General features: G+C 29.2%; 2 protein-coding genes across 3 annotated transcripts in view; one reads left to right on the top strand and one right to left on the bottom strand.

Moving 5' to 3' along the window:
- LOC111628715 (leucine-zipper-like transcriptional regulator 1) overlaps positions 1-1,374 on the bottom strand; it is a 75,620-nt gene extending 74,246 nt beyond the window's left edge. The window contains exons 1-2 of the mRNA XM_023372551.1: positions 1,326-1,374; positions 926-1,175 (exon numbers count right to left, since the gene is read on the bottom strand). The gene's annotated coding sequence lies outside the window, so the exon portion shown is untranslated. The remainder of the gene's footprint in view (positions 1-925; positions 1,176-1,325) is intronic.
- On the top strand, positions 1,343-13,551 carry LOC111628717 (mitotic-spindle organizing protein 2-like). 2 transcript variants are annotated; one of them, XM_023372553.1, is made up of 3 exons: positions 1,343-1,481; positions 7,674-7,841; positions 13,129-13,551. In XM_023372553.1, the coding sequence occupies exons 2-3, from the start codon at positions 7,705-7,707 to the stop codon at positions 13,322-13,324; spliced, it is 333 nt and encodes a 110-aa protein (XP_023228321.1). In that variant the 5' UTR covers positions 1,343-1,481; positions 7,674-7,704; the 3' UTR covers positions 13,325-13,551. The 2 variants fall into 2 exon arrangements, with proteins under 2 accessions (XP_023228321.1, XP_023228322.1); XM_023372554.1 differs by lacking the exon at positions 1,343-1,481 and adding an exon at positions 7,453-7,601.
- Positions 13,552-20,764: the final 7,213 nt, after the last annotated feature.

Genomic DNA, 20,764 nt, shown 5'->3' with positions numbered 1-20,764 from the left:
GAACGTGCGTCCCCACTGTTTGCTTTCTTGGTACAAGTCGAGATACGTAGACTGTCATGGCGGCTGATCGCCGATTCCAGCAAAGACAAGAAAGGAAACAGTGGGGACGCACGTTCTAACCTAACCTAACCTATTCTAATAAATTACCACAATTATTACCAATTAAATTATTAGAATAGGTTAGGTTAGGTTAGAACGTGCGTCCCCACTGTTTCCTTTTCTTTTTGCGGAATCAGAGATGAGCCGCCATGAGTCTACGTATATGGACGTTAACCCGCGCGTCGGTTTTCCCCGTTTATCGCGGCGCAGCAGCCGCCGCTGTTCGCTCGCGTTGTCACGTGACATGTCATCTCCAAAGCGGTCCGGTTTCGAGGCTAAAACAGGAAGAGCCGCCATGATGGTCTACGACCCTGAACATTAACCGTCATTTTAGTATCACTTTGTGCAGTGCAGTCTGAATCCCCTAATAATGCCACTGCTTGCATCTGAAAGTTTTTATGAACATGTAAGACACATCATAAAAAATGACCAGCAAAAAAAGACACAATATGTTTAAAAGTGATGACAAACATAAGCCATATTTGTGGATTTTCTCCCTAACAAGCAAAATGTTGCAGCTCAATTTCAACAATTAAATAACATTACATAACCTATCTTTAAAAATAACAAATATATGATGAAAGTGAATTTACTATTTGAATTATAAAAATAAAAATTAATATAGTATTTCTGTGAAGAGACTCAATCAAGGACAGCAATATACAGCTTTGTGTTATACATTCATATCATATATAACTTAACCTTAACTAATGCCAATCACATAATTCAACTTTCTAACTACAGTTATGTGATTGGCATTTAAAATATAAATCTAAAATCATTATTTCTGTTTAAATATAAAAATCAATAATAATAATAAACTTACTGGAAATTAATACAAAAATAATATTCATTGAATCATTTCTCCAAATACATAAATACATTTTTAACCATTCTTTGATTTTTCCTAAACTGCAGAACTTAATTTTCCATTTGATAAATTAATTTTAAAAATCTGTTCATATTAAACATTACCACCAAAAATAGTAAATGTGATCAACTGTCATATTTTCCATATTTATAAACATAAGCACTTTAAAACTTTAGTCGCCAAACGAAAGTTTACTTAACGCCACCTGGGAAAAAAAAAATATATATATGTATTTAAATTGAACTTTAAAAAGTGTTAATAATAAGCTATTAATCTTAAAAATTATTAATAATATTAAAATTAATTAATATTTGATATTAATATTTATTAAAATTAATTAAAAAGTAATGGCAACCTGAATTCAAGAAATATCGTTGCTACGTCCTCTACCGTTAATAACGGGAAATACATAACTGTCGGAACCGGAAATTAGAAATATAAATATTTAAAATAATTTTCGTGTTTCAAATGTAAAAACTATAGACTACGTTGATTGGTTCGAAGTAAAGAGGTAACAATATAAATATGATATAGAGTCACTATATTTGAATATGAACATTCAATTCGTTTATATACTTTTTGGTGTTTTGGTCTATGTATTGTAAGTACAGTATATTCATAAATGTACTAAAATAACTTTTAGTAGTATTTGAAGCCATTTCTCCAATTATTTCTCCTTTCTGTGAAATTTCAAGTTGATCAACAGTTTAAAGGATAACTTTATTTTTAGCTCTCTGAACTGGGGCACTCGTCAGACACCGCTGTGGGTACGAAAATGTCAAATAATCTTACGAAATTATTCAGCAATTTTGCTTTCACCTGACATGGCATACTGATTGTTTTTATTTTACATATTCCAACTGTTACCTATTGTGCAAATGCATACTGTAATAAACTTTGTACTACTGTATTGAAAACCATGGTTTCTCACTTCCTTGCAAAATATTTACTTTGTATTAGAGGCAAAAAAGTTTATTTCTGGCCATGGTTTGAAATTCTAATGCGAGTCTATTCTCCTTTAGCCCTCAATTGAGAAAAGAACCACCCGAGTTTATAGGCCATTTGTGTGACACGTTTGGTTCCTCGTTGGCTCTGGGTCGTGGTTCTGCCAATCCATTTTGTGCCATTATAGTTCTGCCACTGTTTGTATTATTGAATAGCTATATGTTTTATAATAACTCTAGTTTTCAGTCAAAATTGCATGGTGGGACATTGAGACATCTTGATTATTTACTCTGAGAAAAGAGGAACAAAATATATGAAAACAGTTGATTTATTCCAAAACTGTGTCTTCTTTTAATTCTCCTTTACTTCACAACTTGGTGCATAGTAGACACTGGACATCTTTAACATCACTCTTTATTCGGGAATATCTTTCACTCCAATATGCATACCTGGCATATGTCCCTCTTCCGTTGGCTTTTTCTTTAAGACATTTAGTAAAGAGGTGCTAACTAATGCACATCCTTTTTAAAATACATATATTTACAGTTAAAATTTCCCAACAGTGCACTGAACAGCCTGTCAATAGAGAGTGATGTTAAAGATGTCCAGTGTCTAACTATGCATCCAGTTGTGAAGTAAAGAGATGTGAAAACAGAATGTCTGGTCACTATCTAAATCATTTAGTTCTCTGTTTAGTGATCTATATACAGGCGTGCTCTTGTATTTTAACTAGTTTTCATATAATTTTGGAACTTATTTGACTTACAGAATGGTTCGCTTATTTGATGAAAGACCCTAAATGTGGTTGAAAATGTTTGTTTATATTAAAATTTGTGTGCTTAAGTGTTAGCCATTGCCACTCATTATTCAAGTGAGGGAATGGATGAGAGGGCAGTGCTATAGTTGAACCATTCATTATCAAAAACCCAAAAAATGTGGGGTCAAGTTAAAAAAGTTATTTAGATTAATAATAAAAAAAAATCAAAATTTTAACATAACAATAATATTTTTGCATGATTTATTTATTTGTTTATATAGATCTCGAATATTTTATTAGAATACGTTAGGTTAGGTTAGGTTAGAACGTGCGTCCCCACTGAACTNAAAAAATCAAAATTTTAACATAACAATAATATTTTTGCATGATTTATTTATTTGTTTATATAGATCTATAGTATTAATCAGCAAAGTTACAAAGACCATGATGACAAATTCAAAATATGTTGGCATTGATAATTTAGTAAAATGAAAAGTCACTAAAACCAACAAAAATTTTTAAAAGGTATTTAAAATTGAAACATATGTGATAAATAAGAATTCTGTAATGAAATGAGTAAAAACAGAACATAAACTATTAATTTAATATATATTTATAAGTCACAAAATAAGATGGGAAAAAAGTAAATGTATTAATTATAAATTACTGCTGAATCAGTAAAAAAAAAGTGCAGAAAATTGTAAAACAAAGCAATGTGTACACTTATATACATAAAATAAGTAATTAAGAGTACACTGGAAATAGGACCTGACTGAGCTGGACCCAATTCAATGTAAATTCATGCATATTCCATCAGTATGCCAACTTATCTAATCTTTAAAACATTATCTAATTGAAGCAGAGCATTAGCAAAGCTTCTATGAAGCTTACAGAATTGTGTTTGTTATCAAAATCCGTTTGATAGATTTTGATTAAACATTGCCATTTTCCATTAATTGAGATGAGGAATCCAGAATTGTAATATGGGTCAATTTAAATGTAAAAAATCTCGCAACAAATCACTTAACTTTCTTGGCAACATTTAAAATTCTGGTGGCGCTATCAGTTACGATATTTCATTTTAAAAAACTACATTTTTAATTATTATAAAATGGCAGAAAGCTTAATTTTAAGAGTAGGGATGGGTTTTATAAAAAATTGTAAATGGTAATAATGAGTGAAATTGTCATTAAGTTCAACCATACATGAGATATGACACACGACCACCCTGTATCTACCCATCCCGTTGACCTTAAACCACCAAAATTTAATAGCATGAATCTTTCTTATACACAAATCTTCCTGCAAAATTTCAGAAATTTTCAAAAGCACGGGAGTTATTAAGCTTCAAAGAGGGTAAACAAAATTGTGCCATCCCACACACACATACACAGGGAAAAAAACTGAATGTTTTTGCATTTCTCGACATTTCAAGGTCAAAAATAAAACAGTATTACATTCCCAACAGAAAATAAATATGAAAAATGAACAAAATCGATGGTGATTTCTTTGTTGTGTTTTCACAATAACAAAACAATTGCCATTTATTGATGTTTTCTTGAATCGTCTTCTCGATGTACCTGTACTTGGTCAGTGCAAGGATTGTCTCTCTCATGTCCTGCAGGCATGGGAGACACAATCCTAGCCTCTTGTTGTGGCAAGTGCAAAGTTCACCTGTGTGCATCCTTCAGGTTTTGTACAAGGATTGTAGCTTCTGTGCCTAACAGGTGCATGGATTGCTTCTTTTCTTCCAGTTTCACTTCAATTCTATCACAATATGACAAAGTCCTATAACAGATAAATATGCCTGTGCTATTTATCTGAGGATCAGCTCCAAATACAATAGAATGCAATGGTAAATATATGAACCACTCTCGTACTCAGCAGAAGTAATAAATACAAACTTAACCAACACCTTAATATTCACTGAGAAATTATTTTTATTAAACAAAGTAAATATATGTTTTTGTTGAAAATTATTTTTATTTTTGTGACAATAATTTAGATTATAAATTAGTTGGCACAACTTGACTTATGTTTTCAATCTGCATATGAGATCTTCATCAGGTCAGAGAGTTCAAAATGGAATATGAAAAAGGAATATCGGTATCTTAAAATGTTAGTTATAAAGAAATGCTTACTGGAAGTAATTTAAGGTTCCTCTGTGGTGATTTCTATTTTATATTATAATCTCCAGTCTCTAAAAGAATTAGAACTGTAACTTAAATATCCTAAGTCAGTGGCGGCCTTAGGGGGTGGCGAGCAGGGCAATGGCCTGGGGCCTCGCGCAACAACCAAGTAGAAAAAAGTTGATATTTAAAACTTTTTATTTTATCCTTGGCTATTAGTTATAACAATAAAATAAATTTAATTTATAATACAGTATATATTAATATTAATAAGTGCCTACTATTTCAATTCACATACTTTGCACAAAGGACAAGGGCCTCGCAAAGATCTGCTGCCCAGGGCCTCGCAAAGATCTGCCGCCCAGAGCCTCGCAATGGATAAGGCTGCCGCTGTCCTAAGTTATATTTTTAAATGTTAGATTACCAAAATCATTTATGAGCATCAAGCATTGTGTTCATTTAGTTACAGAAATTAATCAATAACAAATAAAGATGAAGTAGGAATTACAATAAAAACACAGTTTCTACTAAATATTTGTATTTTTTTTTTTTTTTAGATATTTTAGTTAAAAATAAAGAGAATTAGTTTATTATTTATCTATAAAAAAAATCAACCTCAATTCAAATGATATACTGTATATATTAATAATTCCATTCTGAAGGCTGTGGCTAGATATCTCCAGAACTTCAATCAAAACTGACAATGTTAGAAAACTATGCTTTATTGAAATGGAGTCACTAAATACATTTAAGTATTTAGTGACTCCATTTCAAGTGTCTTTATGCTTTTAAGTGTCTTTATGCTTTTATGGCTCATTTTCAGGAGCATAAAACATCCAATAAATAAAAAACATTAAACATTCTGACTGCCATAGTATTATGCAATGATAAAGATAACAACAATAATATGATGGACATATAACTTGCCTCCACTAGAGATGTCCATCCTTAGTGGAGCATTTGATATCATATAACAGCTTTGCCTCCAGACTGTTAGAAGTTAGAATAAAAGGGTACCAGTTCATACCAGAGATGGCTGGTCAAAAGGGGCTAGAGGAGCCAAGCTACATCAATCATTTTATTAAATCAAATTATTCAATGAGGAAAAAAAACATCTTGATTAACAAATTATTTAGCATTTTTTATAATTTAAGAGTTCCAAAATAGAATGTGAGAAAGGAACATATTGGGATATTTAATTAAGCTACTAAATGACTTGAAAAAATTTTTGTTTCAAATAATTTGAGTAGAAATATTCTCTTTGAGAAGATAGGAAGGTTTTAGTTAAGAGACAACAGATGTACAGTATTTGAAACTGTTATATTTTTTTATGACATCTTTTTTATGACATATCTTTTTATCTTTTTTATGACATATTTCAAATATGTTGCAATATTATAATGCATAAAATAAGATATTTATAAAAATCCTTTAATTAAAGATGGCTCAAATAGATGTTAAAATTCTGTTTAAAAAATACACCGTATCTTTTATAACCAGTAGAAAATTTGATGTATATGATTTGATAAGATATGGCAATGTGTGGACGATCTGTCAAGGAAGTGCTTCCCAGGAAGACTTTCTATAGGAAACCGGCCCTTATTTAGGTATTGACTTATCAAGAAAACCCAGATAACTCTGCATGACCAGCCTGTTGGTTAAGCTTAAATCAACACAAACAATGGTTTTATTCATTTGGCAGCCAATAGTGGGTTTTGATGATATCAGCCAGTTGAACCTGTCTATTTTAAACTTAGTTATCTCAAAAACCTCTATCTCAAAATTTATTTTTTCCCCAATATTTTCATCCTAAATTCAATTATTTTCCATATTAATCTCAAATAATTTTCCCAAAACTTCTACACCTCAAATTATGGACTGAAGTGTCAGTTACAAATACAAAAGTTCAGTAACTATATTTTGATAGCATAAACTGTAGTTGAGAAACATCTCTTGCAATACAGTATGTAAATACAATTAATGCTGCTTTTCTCTGATTGGTTATGAGTTTGGCTTGCATCTTATTGGTTGAAGAAAGTTGGGCATCAGAAACTATTGACAAACTATTTCTGTTAAGGTATGTCTAAATGTTATACCTAATATAGGTGTGCACTGTACTTGCTGTTGCATTAATGCAATATTATACCACCAATCAAACCTGTTACTCTTTTCAATTTTTATAACTGGATGGTTTAAGTTTAAAATTAAAATTGAAGACAGATTTTGTCTTCAGTTTTAATCTTAAACCTATTATTGTTTACTATGAGGAACCTCTACATCTCAAAACTTGTCTATCTTGAATGTTTTCTCATTCATTCGAGATTCAATATAAACAGGTTCAATTGTATATGAAATGAGATTATGAAAAGAAATGATTAATTAATACAAAAGATATTGATGTTACTGATGTATGGAAAGAATGAATGAAAAGAGTTATTAAAGACTAAGAGATAATTAGTATATTTTACATGGTAAGAAATTATATAAGAAATTAAAATTTATAGATATGGGAATCTAGAAGTTTGATATTTAGAAAAAAAAAGAAAAAAAATTAATTTAGAACTTTAAATTGAGATTTATTTTTAAATTTAGATTATTAAACAAAGGCTGAAATTCAAATTATTGAAATGTTCCATTTAATTGAATATGAATTGGAAGACATTAGTATGAATTGAGAGAATTCATAAAACGTTAAATGTTAGATACATTTCAATATATGTATTTGAAGAACTTTGAATATACAAAAGAAATAAATTGTATATCTGTTGAATACATGATTTGAAGTCTGAAAATGTTGTGTGTAAGGAAATTTGGAAAAATTATTTATAAGTACTAATTTAATTGTTATATAAATATTTATTAAATCTTTCAGAAAAGATATGATTGAATAATTTTGAAGCAGAATGACTGGAGCAAATCATTCATCATCGTCAAAAACTCACAGTCATCAAATGGTACAAAATATTTTAAATTCTAATGAATTGGAATTCTATGAACTTGCCTGTTCCAGTGGCTTGACAATGAATCCACAAGTGTTCAAGTAAGGATTTTTTTACATTTAATAATAGTTTTAACAAATAATGAAATGCTAAACATTAAAGGAGTCAACAAGTTTTATAAGATTAAATGTTTTTTGAGGCTATCATTGTATTACCAGATCTTTCAACACCTACAAATTAAACAAAACACAATAAAATTTTGAATATCAGAGATTGATTCAAACTTACAAATATAGTAGGCATGTATAATTTTAAAATCTTACAAAAGCCTAAAAGATGAATTTTTTGTTAAAAAATTTATATTATAATAGTGTTAAATTACTATTATAATATAAATTATTTAACAAAAAATAGATATGTATATAAATTTACAGATATTTAAAAACATATTTTTTATATATATTAAAATATATAAATAAGAATATTATTTCATCTTCATATTAAAGTCAGTTAAGCTACTTTAAAATTTTACTTTTCAGCAATATTATTTGTAATAAAATTTTATACCTTGTCTTTAGAAGATATTTGAAACTAAACTGTAATTAAATTGGTAATTTACTTATGATGTATTTTTAAATATTTATTGTATTACATGTTTCATGATCGTTGACTTCACCATGTTTTGTTTTTTTAATTATTTTTCAAAATAAAATTTTTCTTTGTTTTCTTAACGTTTGACTTCACCATGTTTTGTTTTTTTAATTATTTTTCAAAATAAAATTTTTCTTTGTTTTCTTAACGTTTACTCTTTTCTTATTTTAATTTATGAGATAGCAAAAGAATATTTGTTTATTGTTCTGTTCCAATTACTTAGTTATTTACACTTTAATTGCTAGCTAAACATTTCCTATCTTAGCTACTACTGCTGCTACTACTACTACTACTACTACTCTTCAGCATTACAGCCCATGTAGGGTCTTGGCCTCTCTGACAATCGCAGCCCAATCTTGACAATCTTCTCCACTTCCGCATGATCTTCTGATGTTTCCTCCAATCACCAACCTTTGTCTTCCTCAAATCATCCTCCACATCATCCAGCCATTGCTTTCCATGGTCTTCCTCTACATCTCCTATCACCCAGATTTCTCTATAGATCTTGGCAGATCTATCATCTGACATTTGCTTAACATGCCCCAACAATCTCACTGCCCCAAATATATTCCTTAGAATTTTCCTCTCCCATCTTCTCAAGAATTCCTCCATAGCCACAATCATTGTCCATATTTTCAAACTGTACATCACCACTGGTCTGATAACTGTGCAATAAACAGCCACCTTCAATCTTTTACACAGGCTACTGGATTTAAGAATTCTAATCAGGGCCAGTAAGCTCTATTTACTGTTGCAATCCTTGCTTTTATATCTTTTAAGTTGTTATCACTAGTTACCAGTACTCCCAAGTACTTGAAGTTCTCACATGTCACATAGTTGACACCATTTAACTTGATGTATTTGTCTTCCCTCGCAGCAACTTTCCTAGACAAAAGCAAGTACTGTGTTTTACTGTGCTTCACTATGGTTCACATGAAGCCCCAATTCCTCTGCCTCCCTTTCCAATCTACCCAATCCTTCCTGCAACTCTCCCAGGCTATGGGACAGCATGCCAACATCATCAGCATAAGCTAAATTTTGGCTGACACAGTTGAAAATATTGCTAGTTGGTGAATTTCTCTCAACCACTCTCATCACTCTCTCCAGAACTATGTTAGACAGCAGTGTGGATAACACATCACCCTGCTGCAAACCTTGATTAATTTCAATTGTTTTAGTGAGGTTTCCATCTACTTTGACATGACATTTTATGCTTGTGAGAGTCATTTCACCAATCTGATTAATTTAGATGGAAACTCCATATCTATCAAAGTCTGGTACAAGGACCTCATTTTCACAATATCGTAAGCCTGCTGAAAATCCACACACAGCTAGTGAACATCCACATTAAACTCTTTTCCATTATTTGCCTTATAGTGAAGATGTGATATATCATTGATCTAACTTGCCTAAATCCACACAGGTAAGTCACCCAGTCTCTCTTCTACTAGTGAAGTGAGCCTCCTCACCATGACCTTAGCTAAGACCTTATACACAGTACTAAGTTAAGATATACCATGATAGTTTTCACTTATTGCTCTGTCCCACTGCTTATGAATTGGGCACTCAACAGCCAACCTCTACTGATCTGGCATCTCTTCCTTTTCCCATACCTCCACTGTCAATTGGTGAACAAGCAGCATCAACAGTTCACCCCCATACTTAATCATCCCTGCTGCAATATTGCTCCCTGGTGCCCTATTATTCTTCAGGTTCTTAATTGTCAGTCTAACTTCCTCTACCATTGGCATGGGTATTTTCCCAAAACCTCTATATCTCAAATTATGGACTTGAGTGTCAGTTACAAATTCAAAAGCTAAATTCAAAATTCAGTAACTATATTTTGATAGCATAAACTGTAGTTGAGAAACATCTCTTGCAATACAGTATGCAATTACAATTAATGCTGATTTTCTCTGATTGGCTATGAGTTTGGCTTGCATCTTATTGGTTGAAGAAAGTTGGGCATCAGAAACTATTGACAAACTATTTCTGTTAAGGTATGTCAAAAATGTTATACCTAATATAGGTGTGTACTGTACTTGCTGTTGCATTAATGCAATATTATACCTCCAATCAAACATGTTTGCTTTGATTTCCCATACTCAGTTTCATCTTGTACTGGTGTTATAGTCTCTGCAGTAGTGTTCAGCAGTTCCTATTTTTTATATAGTAGTAGTCCTAGCAGTTCCTACAATTTGCAATTTGAAATTATTATGAAATTAATAAATTCATAATGAAATTATTATTTGATAGTTTTAAAATTAAATTGAAAATAAATATAAGTAATCTTTTTGAGGGAGTTGGTGTTTTTATTCTATTTCTGCAAAAAAGAGACTGTTGTGAAACCAATCACACTGTTTCCCTCTGGAATACTTTATTCAAGTAACAAATGCATTTTAGGCATAGGCCTTTTTAATCCTTGCCTTTCTTAAGTGTATAAAAAGGAATCTACAAAAAAGTCATGTATATATTCCTTTTTTATATATATTCCTTTTGATTGTCAAGTTAGCCAATTAACAATGAATGATTAATTGAGATTGTATAATTGATTCAGATTGACATTGATTAGTAAATGATTAATCATTAACTAATCACTATGAGGTATCTTATTAAATTTCAATATTTTTTACATTTAGTTTTTATAGACATTTTTTTAGTAATTTAACCTTAACAATCTTTTTTTAACACAGATTATATATTATATACTATGTATATAATATAATATAAGTATATAATAATTAGAAATAAACTTAGATTAAAGTAAATGGACTAGAAATTTCTGGAAAAAAAGATTGACTGATAATGGAGCTCAAGCCTATATCTTTCACCTAATGTGCAGATATATTACCAGTGAAGATCTTTGTCTGATCTTCATTTCCAGTTTGTAATTAAATATGACCATAAATCCATGTAGAGTAATCACTGCACTGACTAGAATGTCATATCCACAATCCTTCATGGTTTTAAGCTAACTGTAAACAATAGCAGTACAAGTAATACAAGATCGTAGTCAGTTGAGTCTAGTAATATTAGATTTATAATCTGATTGTACAAGTTTTGTACAGTTTATCCTTGTTTTCAATGATTAAAAAAGGCTACTGATTTAATTTCAAAAAGTTATTAGCTTGATCATTATTTAGTTCAGCAGTGCCCAAACTACAGGCCATAGGCCAAATCCAGATTGTGGTATACGTTAATCTAACCTATATATTTGACACATCATATAGAAATAGACCTATCTTTGATATATATTGAATATAGAAATTATTTGTGTCTTTTCTAACTGGAACCTGTCAATTAAAAAGTTTGGGCACCATTGATTTAGTTTGATGTTAATGTTTTAGTACATTTAACCTAGACATTTTGAATTTGTATTTCCAAAATGGTGGTATTAAATTAGGAAAAGTGTTAATACAAATAAAAATCATCTTCTTAACCCTAGCAACATATTTATTAAAATTAAAAATGTTTTTGGTTAGTTTGAATGAAAGAATACATTTAAAAATTGAATTTTGCAATGTTTAAATTAAAATAAGAACAAGAAATTTAAAATAACATTAAAAATAATAAATATATGAATAAAATATATTAAATAATAATAAATAAATAAATAAAAATAAACATTAATGAAACAGAAATTTCAATAAAAAATAATAATGCATACAATTTAACAATAGTACATAAAATGTTTGAAATAGTATGTAAATTCATTGAGTTGCAATTTGAAAAAATTGTAGACCTGTAAATTCTCACTGTCATGTGTCTGTCCATCTGTCTTTCCTTAATCTCAAGAATGGAGTTAGATAGATGAAAGATGAGACAAGATGGGGAAACTTTAGTTGCAGGAGGCCCTGATATAACACTTAATGTTATATCAGGGCCTCTAACACTAATATATAACACTTAATGTACAAGCAACAAACATTCTAACCCAGAGACATACTATATTTAAATAATTTAGAAAAATATCTTACAGCCAAACTACATACAAACTTCCAAAGCAAACCAGAAGTCACGTTATTTCAATTAAAAATTTTCCCCTGAAAGGTTTTAGATAGATGACTGGCACAACTTTATTGTTATTATACAAACTTGAAGACAAGGATAAACTGTTCCTCCCTTAGTGATAATGAATGGTGTAAAAGCTATTTTTAAATTCCAGAAAGCTTTTGAGCTACTTTATTGTCCAATTTCAGCTACTATTAGGATGAACTAATCCTAATGAGCAATTATTTATTGTGACATTGTCACAATGCCGGGCTGCATTTTTAATTTATTTAATTTAAAATACATGCTCTCCACCTCAGATTATTAGTGGCTTGCTTCTGTACATAATACTTTTCCTTTAACAATAGAGTCATGCCAGTCATCTATCTAAAATCTTTCAGGAAAAAATTTTTGAATTAAATAACATGACTTCCAGTTTGCATCAGAAGTTCGTATATAGTTAATCGGGGTTTCCTGTCCTTAATTAAGGTTTCCTTATATGGTCTCGTCTTTCATCTGTCTAACTCCATTCTCAAGATTAAGAAAAGACAGACAAATGGATGACAGTGGTCTACAATTTTTCAAATTGCAGTCCAATAAATTTGTTAAAATTAACTTGAATAAAATCCTATACACAGTATCATCTCTTTTTTAATTTATAGCTTTGGTATTCTTCTTTTATAGTAAAAAAGTAATTTAATTAAGATATTAAGTTTCAGTTACTTAAGAATATTAATTTTTTTATAGAATACTGGTAGATTTAATTAGATTAGACGTTTCACCTTCTGCCATCTTTACTATGTTGGAAAATATGTCAACACTCTCCACTCTCTCTAATCAAAGTAAAAGTTCTGGGACTTCACGCACCAGTTCGTCACAGACTCACAAGCAGAAGCGTGAAATTGGCAAAACCAAAAAAGGAAGCACTAGTCAAGATGTCTAACAGATTAATTATTTTAAAATGTGCAGTTAACAAAAAATAACAATAACATTTATCATTGCACCACAAAAGCACAGCAATTGCACTGTCAAGTGCTCAGCATCATCTCAAATTATTGAAGCATGGCACTCTAACCTTTCAAAACAATTCAATTGTTATTTTAAAAAAACTGATTTTATTTTATATGATATTTATATTCGAGTCTTACTCCTTATAATATTGACTTATGACCAAAACTATAAGTAATCTTTTTGAGGGAGTTGGTGTTTTTATTCTATTTCTGCAAAAAAGAGACTGTTGTGAAACCAATCACACTGTTTCCCTCTGGAATACTTTATTCNAATTGTTTAAAAATTTCAAAAGTTTTTATAGTTAAAAATAAAAATAATAATTGTATAAATAACAATAATAATAATAATAATTAAATATTGTTAATAAATTTTGCACAATACATTTTATCTTGTTGAAGAAATTTATTATTTTCACGAATAAGAGATTATTTCTTTTAGCATTTCTCATTACAGAATTATCTTTATTTACTTGAGTTGTGAAATTAATGAAATTAAAATAAAACATAAAAATTGTAAAATAAAACTGTATATTCTTAACATAATTTACTTGATGTATAATAAATTGTGATTATCCTCTTTGTGAATTTTACTTTTTTCTGTAATATCATTTGAAAATGTAGAAAGATAAAATAAACTGTTTGAAATTTTACTATTATTATTTTCTTTAATTCATCTACAATGTCAATCAATCAGTGTGTCATTTTTGGTTTATCACAGAAAGTATGGCACTGTTAATACACAAAAGCATGGTTTAATTTTGGTAGGAGTATTAAATCCACATTTTTCATGGAGAAATCTTTTAAGTATTTGCTATGAGTTGATAATGCTCCATAACACCTGGGTGGATACAAAGAAGTGCTCTTTGTTAAAGATCAATGCTAGGTTATGTTATTTTAGTAAATATTTTGTGTCCTAAGCAATTTCAGTTAAGCAAAAACAAACTAAAGAAGAGCAAAATTTATGATTTGGGCAATGAAAGAAGTAAAATTCTTTTTTGTTAATGATATAATATAAATGGTGTCATTTAATTTATGTTTGGTATATTTACTCAAAAGAAGATAATATGGAATGCTAATTACTGTGCAATAAATAAATATAAATATGTTTTGCAGCATAAATTTTATTAGGGTAGGTATTATAAAACAGCAATATGAAGTAGATCATTAGTGCTTAACTCATAAAAGTTATCACATTCCACTATAAGTTGGCCAGGCCTGATCTACAGTATAAATTTGTTCAACTGTCATTCATGGAACCAGAATGATGCTGGATTATTGAAAATGTCAGATTACTGACATTTTTGTATTTTCAAAAAACTTAAGTGATATGAAATTGAATATTATAGACATTTCTCAGTGCATTTTGTACCAGTGCACTTGTAATATGTTTTCAATTTGTTTACACATGTTCTTTAATCAGCTTGAAGAAAATATAGTTCATTACTATATTGTGCTAAGATCACATATCTCTCAATAATGACCCTTGAAACAGGTTAAAGAACATGAGTATGACATAATACACAGAAAATCACCACTACCCTCTCTATGTCTCAGATGAAGATATTTCCATTGCTGCAATATGTATCTCTTCTCAGGATGACAGCAAGGGCTGGACACGTTAGAGATATGGAAGCACTGAAAATTTTTAAAGCTATATTAAAGGGTAGTTGAATCAATTACAAGCAGAGAAATTAGTTTCCAGAGCATGGCAAGCCTGTTATGATCCATCATTGTGATCCAGTATGCATCCAATAAAATTTGCTAATTTTGACACTATTCCTAGACATTCTATCCTAGAATTCCATTGTTTTAAGTTTTTAAACTTCACATTCTATAATGTGAACATGAAGTTGGTTCCATTTTTAGAACTTGTTGGTTCCTGAAGAAGACCTTCTGTTTAGACTGAAAACATTTAAACTGTGTTTTATTCTGTAGACTAGATATAAGGTTATTAATCCAGCTACCAATTTTACTTTTAATAAAGAACTCAAGTTCTTTAAATTCAATTCTAATAAATATTGTATAGTCAAGATAATTTTCTGTTTCTTTAATAAATAGAAGTTTTTGTTGACTTACTTGATTGATTTGTTAATTGAGCAGTACTAGTAGGATTTAATTAATATAATTGAACTGATTAAAGGACCAGTAGAATTTCATACTGTTTGACAATAACTGAAAATGAAGTTGCAAAGGTGTGAAGTCTGATAATTCAATAAAAATTACTTCATATAAATCTACTTGATCCAAACAGTTTGAAAGAAGTTATGTTTAGATGTTATCAAAGTTGACAGCCAAGGAACTCCAGGAATTTTTTCATGGGCAATCTGTTCCAGTTATGTTGGACTGTTTCTTGCCACTTGGTTCCAATTGCAAACTTAGGTAAACTGAGACCACCATTATACTATACTAGGCCCAATCATGTGGCACTGCCAAAGGATAATTTTCATAAACTTACATATGCTCAATGTCTGATTATTATTTATACTGTATAAAGTTCGCACTAAATAAAAACAGTACAATTTTTTAACTGTAAAAATCATTGTGATCATATGTGTCTGCAGAGGGGACAAACAAAACACTTGTGCTCTCCTAGGATTAAACAAAATGTTCCACAAATTATAATCATAAAAGTGATTGAGACATGTAACCTTACACCCTTCACAAAGGAACACTTTGATGCAATACCAAATTCTATAATCTACTTGTGAAAAAAACCTGAAAAAAATTAAATAAAGTTATCAATGTAATTATTTGTCTTTAAGCTTTGCCCCTCTGGAAAATTTTCTGTAGACACCCATGTTTATGATTATTTAATTTATTAAAATGAACACACAGTAAATATGCTAAATGAGCATTGCAATAGTTTATTATGCTGAATTTTAATTATCATCTATAATTAAAATGATAAATCAAAGGATATATTTGTATCATTTTAAGTTTTATAGAATGAATGATTGAAAATAATTTAAGTTTTTAAAATGCAAATGTATAAATTGTTATAAATTATGTAATTTGATTAAGTTACTAATAAACTGTTTATTAACGACAATTTGATAATTTTTAGGTTAAAATTACAATCCAATAACAAGATATAGTATTTCTAACAATTATTCTATTTATGATTTTAGATAGATCATCTAATATTGAAATTTTAAATGACCATAATATTGAAAATGATAATTATAGTTTCATATTATTCAGGTATTGATTGATGAACAGATTGAAACACTTATTTTTAAAATAAAAAATCATATTTATTTTGGTACAACTTTAAAAAAGGAATTGAAAATTTTCTAACAAGTCCACAATTTTGTCAATATGGAGGTTTAATTAGAAACCACAGTTGAAAAAGTTGGTATTGCATCAAAGTGTTCCTTTGTGAAGGGTGTAAGGTTACATGACTCAATCACTTTTATGATTATAATTTGTGGAACATTTTGTTTAATCCTAGGAGAGCACAAGTGTTTTGTTTGTCCCCTCTGCAGACACATATGATCACAATGATTTTTACAGTTAAAAAATTGTACTGTTTTTATTTAGTGCGATAAATTCCTATAATAATGATTATTTTTTTAAGTGTGATTATTTATTTAGTGCGATAAATTCCTATAATAATGATTATTTTTTTAAAATATTTGCTAAGATAAAAAACAATAAAAATAATAGAAAATTGTCTACACTTCACTCTCCCAATAAATTAAACTATAAATGTATTTTTGTCATTTTTTTCTTTTAGTGCCCACAGGCTTTTTTGCCCTGTGGTCACTACTTTTTAGCAGGCCCATTACGGGTTCGGCCAGGCCCACAATGGAGCGGCTGGGAGGTGAGGGATGGGGCCCAACATATCCGGATGGACCACCTTGTGAAAATTTCCTGGGAATTTTTCGATCCTGAGTCCCCCAGAGCAGTAGGCTGCCACCTTAACTCCTCGGCCATCTGGCCGTCTGTATTTTTGTATCAATATTGACATCTTTGTACTGTACATCTTTGGTCATGTAATTGGTGGTATAAGCCAGAAAGTAGTAATTCAACATGAAATACTGAATTGAAAATATGGAATAAAATTTTTTCATATGATGCTCTGTTTCCGAGAAAAATGTCTTTGAAAGTTTATCGAGTGCACATGCACTTTAAGATTCAACTCAACTCAACGGATTTCATATAGATTATCTTTACTAACGTTCAAGTTAACCAAAACAGGTTAAGTTACTAAAATTCAAGTTATTAAAGAAATTATTTTGGAAAGAAATGAAAAGAACAATAAGTGTACATGCCAAAATTAAAACCTTTAAATTGACTGTAAGAGTTTTTCATTGTTATATTACATAAAAGTACACCTAATGCAGTAAAAAATGTGTATTCACAAGCAAAATTATACGTGCATAACACCGGATTATTTCATTTAAAATGAAATTTTTTAAAATCAAAAATGTATCTATAATTGTCCATATTTAGTTTAAATTATTTGAACTTAGAAATGGCAGGACATGGAGCAGGTTTCTAAAGGCAATTATCTCGCCACTTGTAAGTGCAGATTAAGACAATTTTAATTGCTTTTCTTATGTAAATCAAAATTATTAATTTAAATAACTATTATTGAAGCCTGCTGCTATTTTAACAATACTGTTTTATTTAATTCACAAAAAATATAGGCAAAAAGAATTAGGTTAAGTGGCAAGTAATGTGGAGGTAGAATGTTTACAAACACAACTTTAAATCACGTGAATTTTTTTCCGCCCAAATTTGTGCCGCGGAATTTAATTATAGATTCAAGTGTGCGGTGAGACAAAAAAAGTTGAAGAAACACGTGTATATGAATGTTAGTGTTTAGGAAAGCACAATTTTGTTCTCTCACTTTGAAGCTTAGTAACTCTTATGCCTTTTGCCGGAAATTTCTGAAATTTTTCAGGGAGGTTTGCGTCTTCCGGGAATTGATTATATTAAATTTTGGTGGTTAAAGATCGAGGAGTAGGAGAAGGGGGTCGTGTCATATATCGAGTGGGATCGGACTTAATGAAGATTTTACTCATTATCATTTACAAATTTATATTTATATATATAAAACTCGTTTACCTTCAGAATTAAGCTTTTTGCCATTTTAAATTAATACTGTAATGTAAAAACTTTTTAAAATAAAATCTCATAACAGATGACGCCGCATAAAATTTTAATTTTGCCGGAAATGTTACACAACTCGTTGCTGGATTTTTGGAAAACGAAAACAGTTCTGAAAAAATAACGGAATTGTGATTTATTTTTAGTTCGGGGTGTGGTTTAGGGTGGTCCTTTTCTTGCGAGAAGGGGACCACCCTAATTTGTCGGATATCAATTAGGGATGCGAATTCCTAATTATAATCCGAATTATTTTCAGTTTTCAATTATTTTTATCTTATTATTTTCATCTTCAATTTTTTTGTTTTTTTCATTTTTGCCTTTTTTCGCTTTGTTAGTACTAAGAGGATCGTTTTAATCATATTAATCTTGGTTTTGTCCAGGCCTACAATGGGAACGGCAGGCCTCTACGAGATGGGGCCAGACATATCTGGAACAGACCGCATGAACATGAAAAAATTCCTAAGGTTGTTTGCCTAGATTTGATTCAGTGTTCCCAAAGGGGTAGGCTGGTGCCTTAACAGCTTTGGCCATTCGTCTATTTCATCCATCATCATCCTCATCATCATAATCAGCAAGGGAAGAAAACAATGTTTTCAAGTTTGTAGGTTTTCTTTTGCTCATCTCTTTTTTAAGACAACGTTCCAATATTTTATTTTCTTGTTCTAAAATAATAGTTTTGTCTTTATTATTCGCTAGATTAACAGAATAAGAAAAACATTTACTTTTATAAATNATTGAATATATAATTTATAAATTTTTTCCATATGTAATTTTAAATGATGAAATTTGGATTGATTTAAGTGATTTATTGATACATTTGCAATAGTGAATATTATATATAAAGAATTTGTATTCAGAAACAGCAGGTGGTTGATTACACCATGAAAAAAAATACATTTAGTGTTTGTTTAGATACAGTATATAAAATTTTCATTTTATATCTATACTAGTGTCTAAGTTGTTGATACATTTTAAATTCTTTCTCTCGTTTGGATTTGTCGGTAAGATTGATAAGTCTAAAATAACACTTATTGGCTTTCTTCAAAATATTTTTAAACGGATTTTATGATTTTCATTTCCTTCATTATATACTCATACATATACATACATACATACATACATACATACATACATGTTAATAAGTCTTTAAAAATTTTATATATTATTATTAAATTTACAGCTATTTTGTTTTTATAAATTTATAAAATAAAATGTTTTTAAATATTTGTATGAGTACATTTAAAAATATAAAACCTTTGTAAAGTTTAAATAATTTATCTTAGTTACTGTTGATTGCTTGTGAGTCATTTGGATTTATTTTAAAATACTAGTAATGTTTCCACAGTTGTTAATGGTTGCTTGTTTCCACAATGATATAATTTGTATATTTTTAATTACTGTTTACTGAGAAAAATGCCAGGTAGTTGTATTTTTGCAGTTCATTGGAAAACTTTTTTACAATTATTTCAAAATAAAACATAATTAACTTGTTCTTTATGTTAATATAACTTTTTGATTTTGGATGTAATCAAAATCTTGATCTGATATTAAACAAATTGATCAGTTTATATTACTTACTTAATGTAATTGATTTTCTATATTAAATTTTATATTTTCTAAAAGATTATATAAATTTTTATATTATGCTAGTAATAGTTTCATCTAAAATAATTACAAAAAATAGGAATAAAAAAATAATATAGGCTTAAAACTTAAATAAATAAATATGAAAATGCATTTGTAGCTATTAGTTTCCAATCATATAATGATAGAATAATGATAAAATTTTATATAATAATATAAAAATTATTGAATTGAAAAAAAACTTGAGCTAATAGATAAATTTTTTAATTTTTATTTATTTTAATATCATGTTATCATAGTTTTTTTAATACCTTTTTGTATTTTATGCTTTCTTAAAAATAGAGATATTAAACTACATTTCAGTATGAATGTTTTTGAAATAAGTCATATTGCTTGTTATAAAAATGCTTAAATTTAAAATTCAATAATTATTTTGAACATCAGGAAATATGTTTCCTAATCATGGAACAAGATTTAAAATGTACTATATCTGATTGTTTCTTGCTGTTTTTTTTAAATTTATAGTCAAGTCTTTGATATTGATATGAAGATAATAGAAATATATGTTGATATCAATATTGAAATAGATCAGATCTCTTGGTTGAAAAAGCTTTAACACAGTTAAATATATTGTATTACAAATCTTAAATATAGAATGATAGCTTGTATTTATT

The sequence above is a fragment of the Centruroides sculpturatus genome, unplaced genomic scaffold (genome assembly GCF_000671375.1).
Source record: "Centruroides sculpturatus isolate CEXI.00-Female unplaced genomic scaffold, Cexi_2.0 scaffold416, whole genome shotgun sequence".
In the NCBI taxonomy this organism is placed as follows: Eukaryota; Metazoa; Arthropoda; class Arachnida; order Scorpiones; family Buthidae; genus Centruroides; species Centruroides sculpturatus.
The sequence above is the reverse complement of the archived record's forward strand: the minus strand, read 5'-3'. Positions and strand labels throughout refer to the sequence as shown.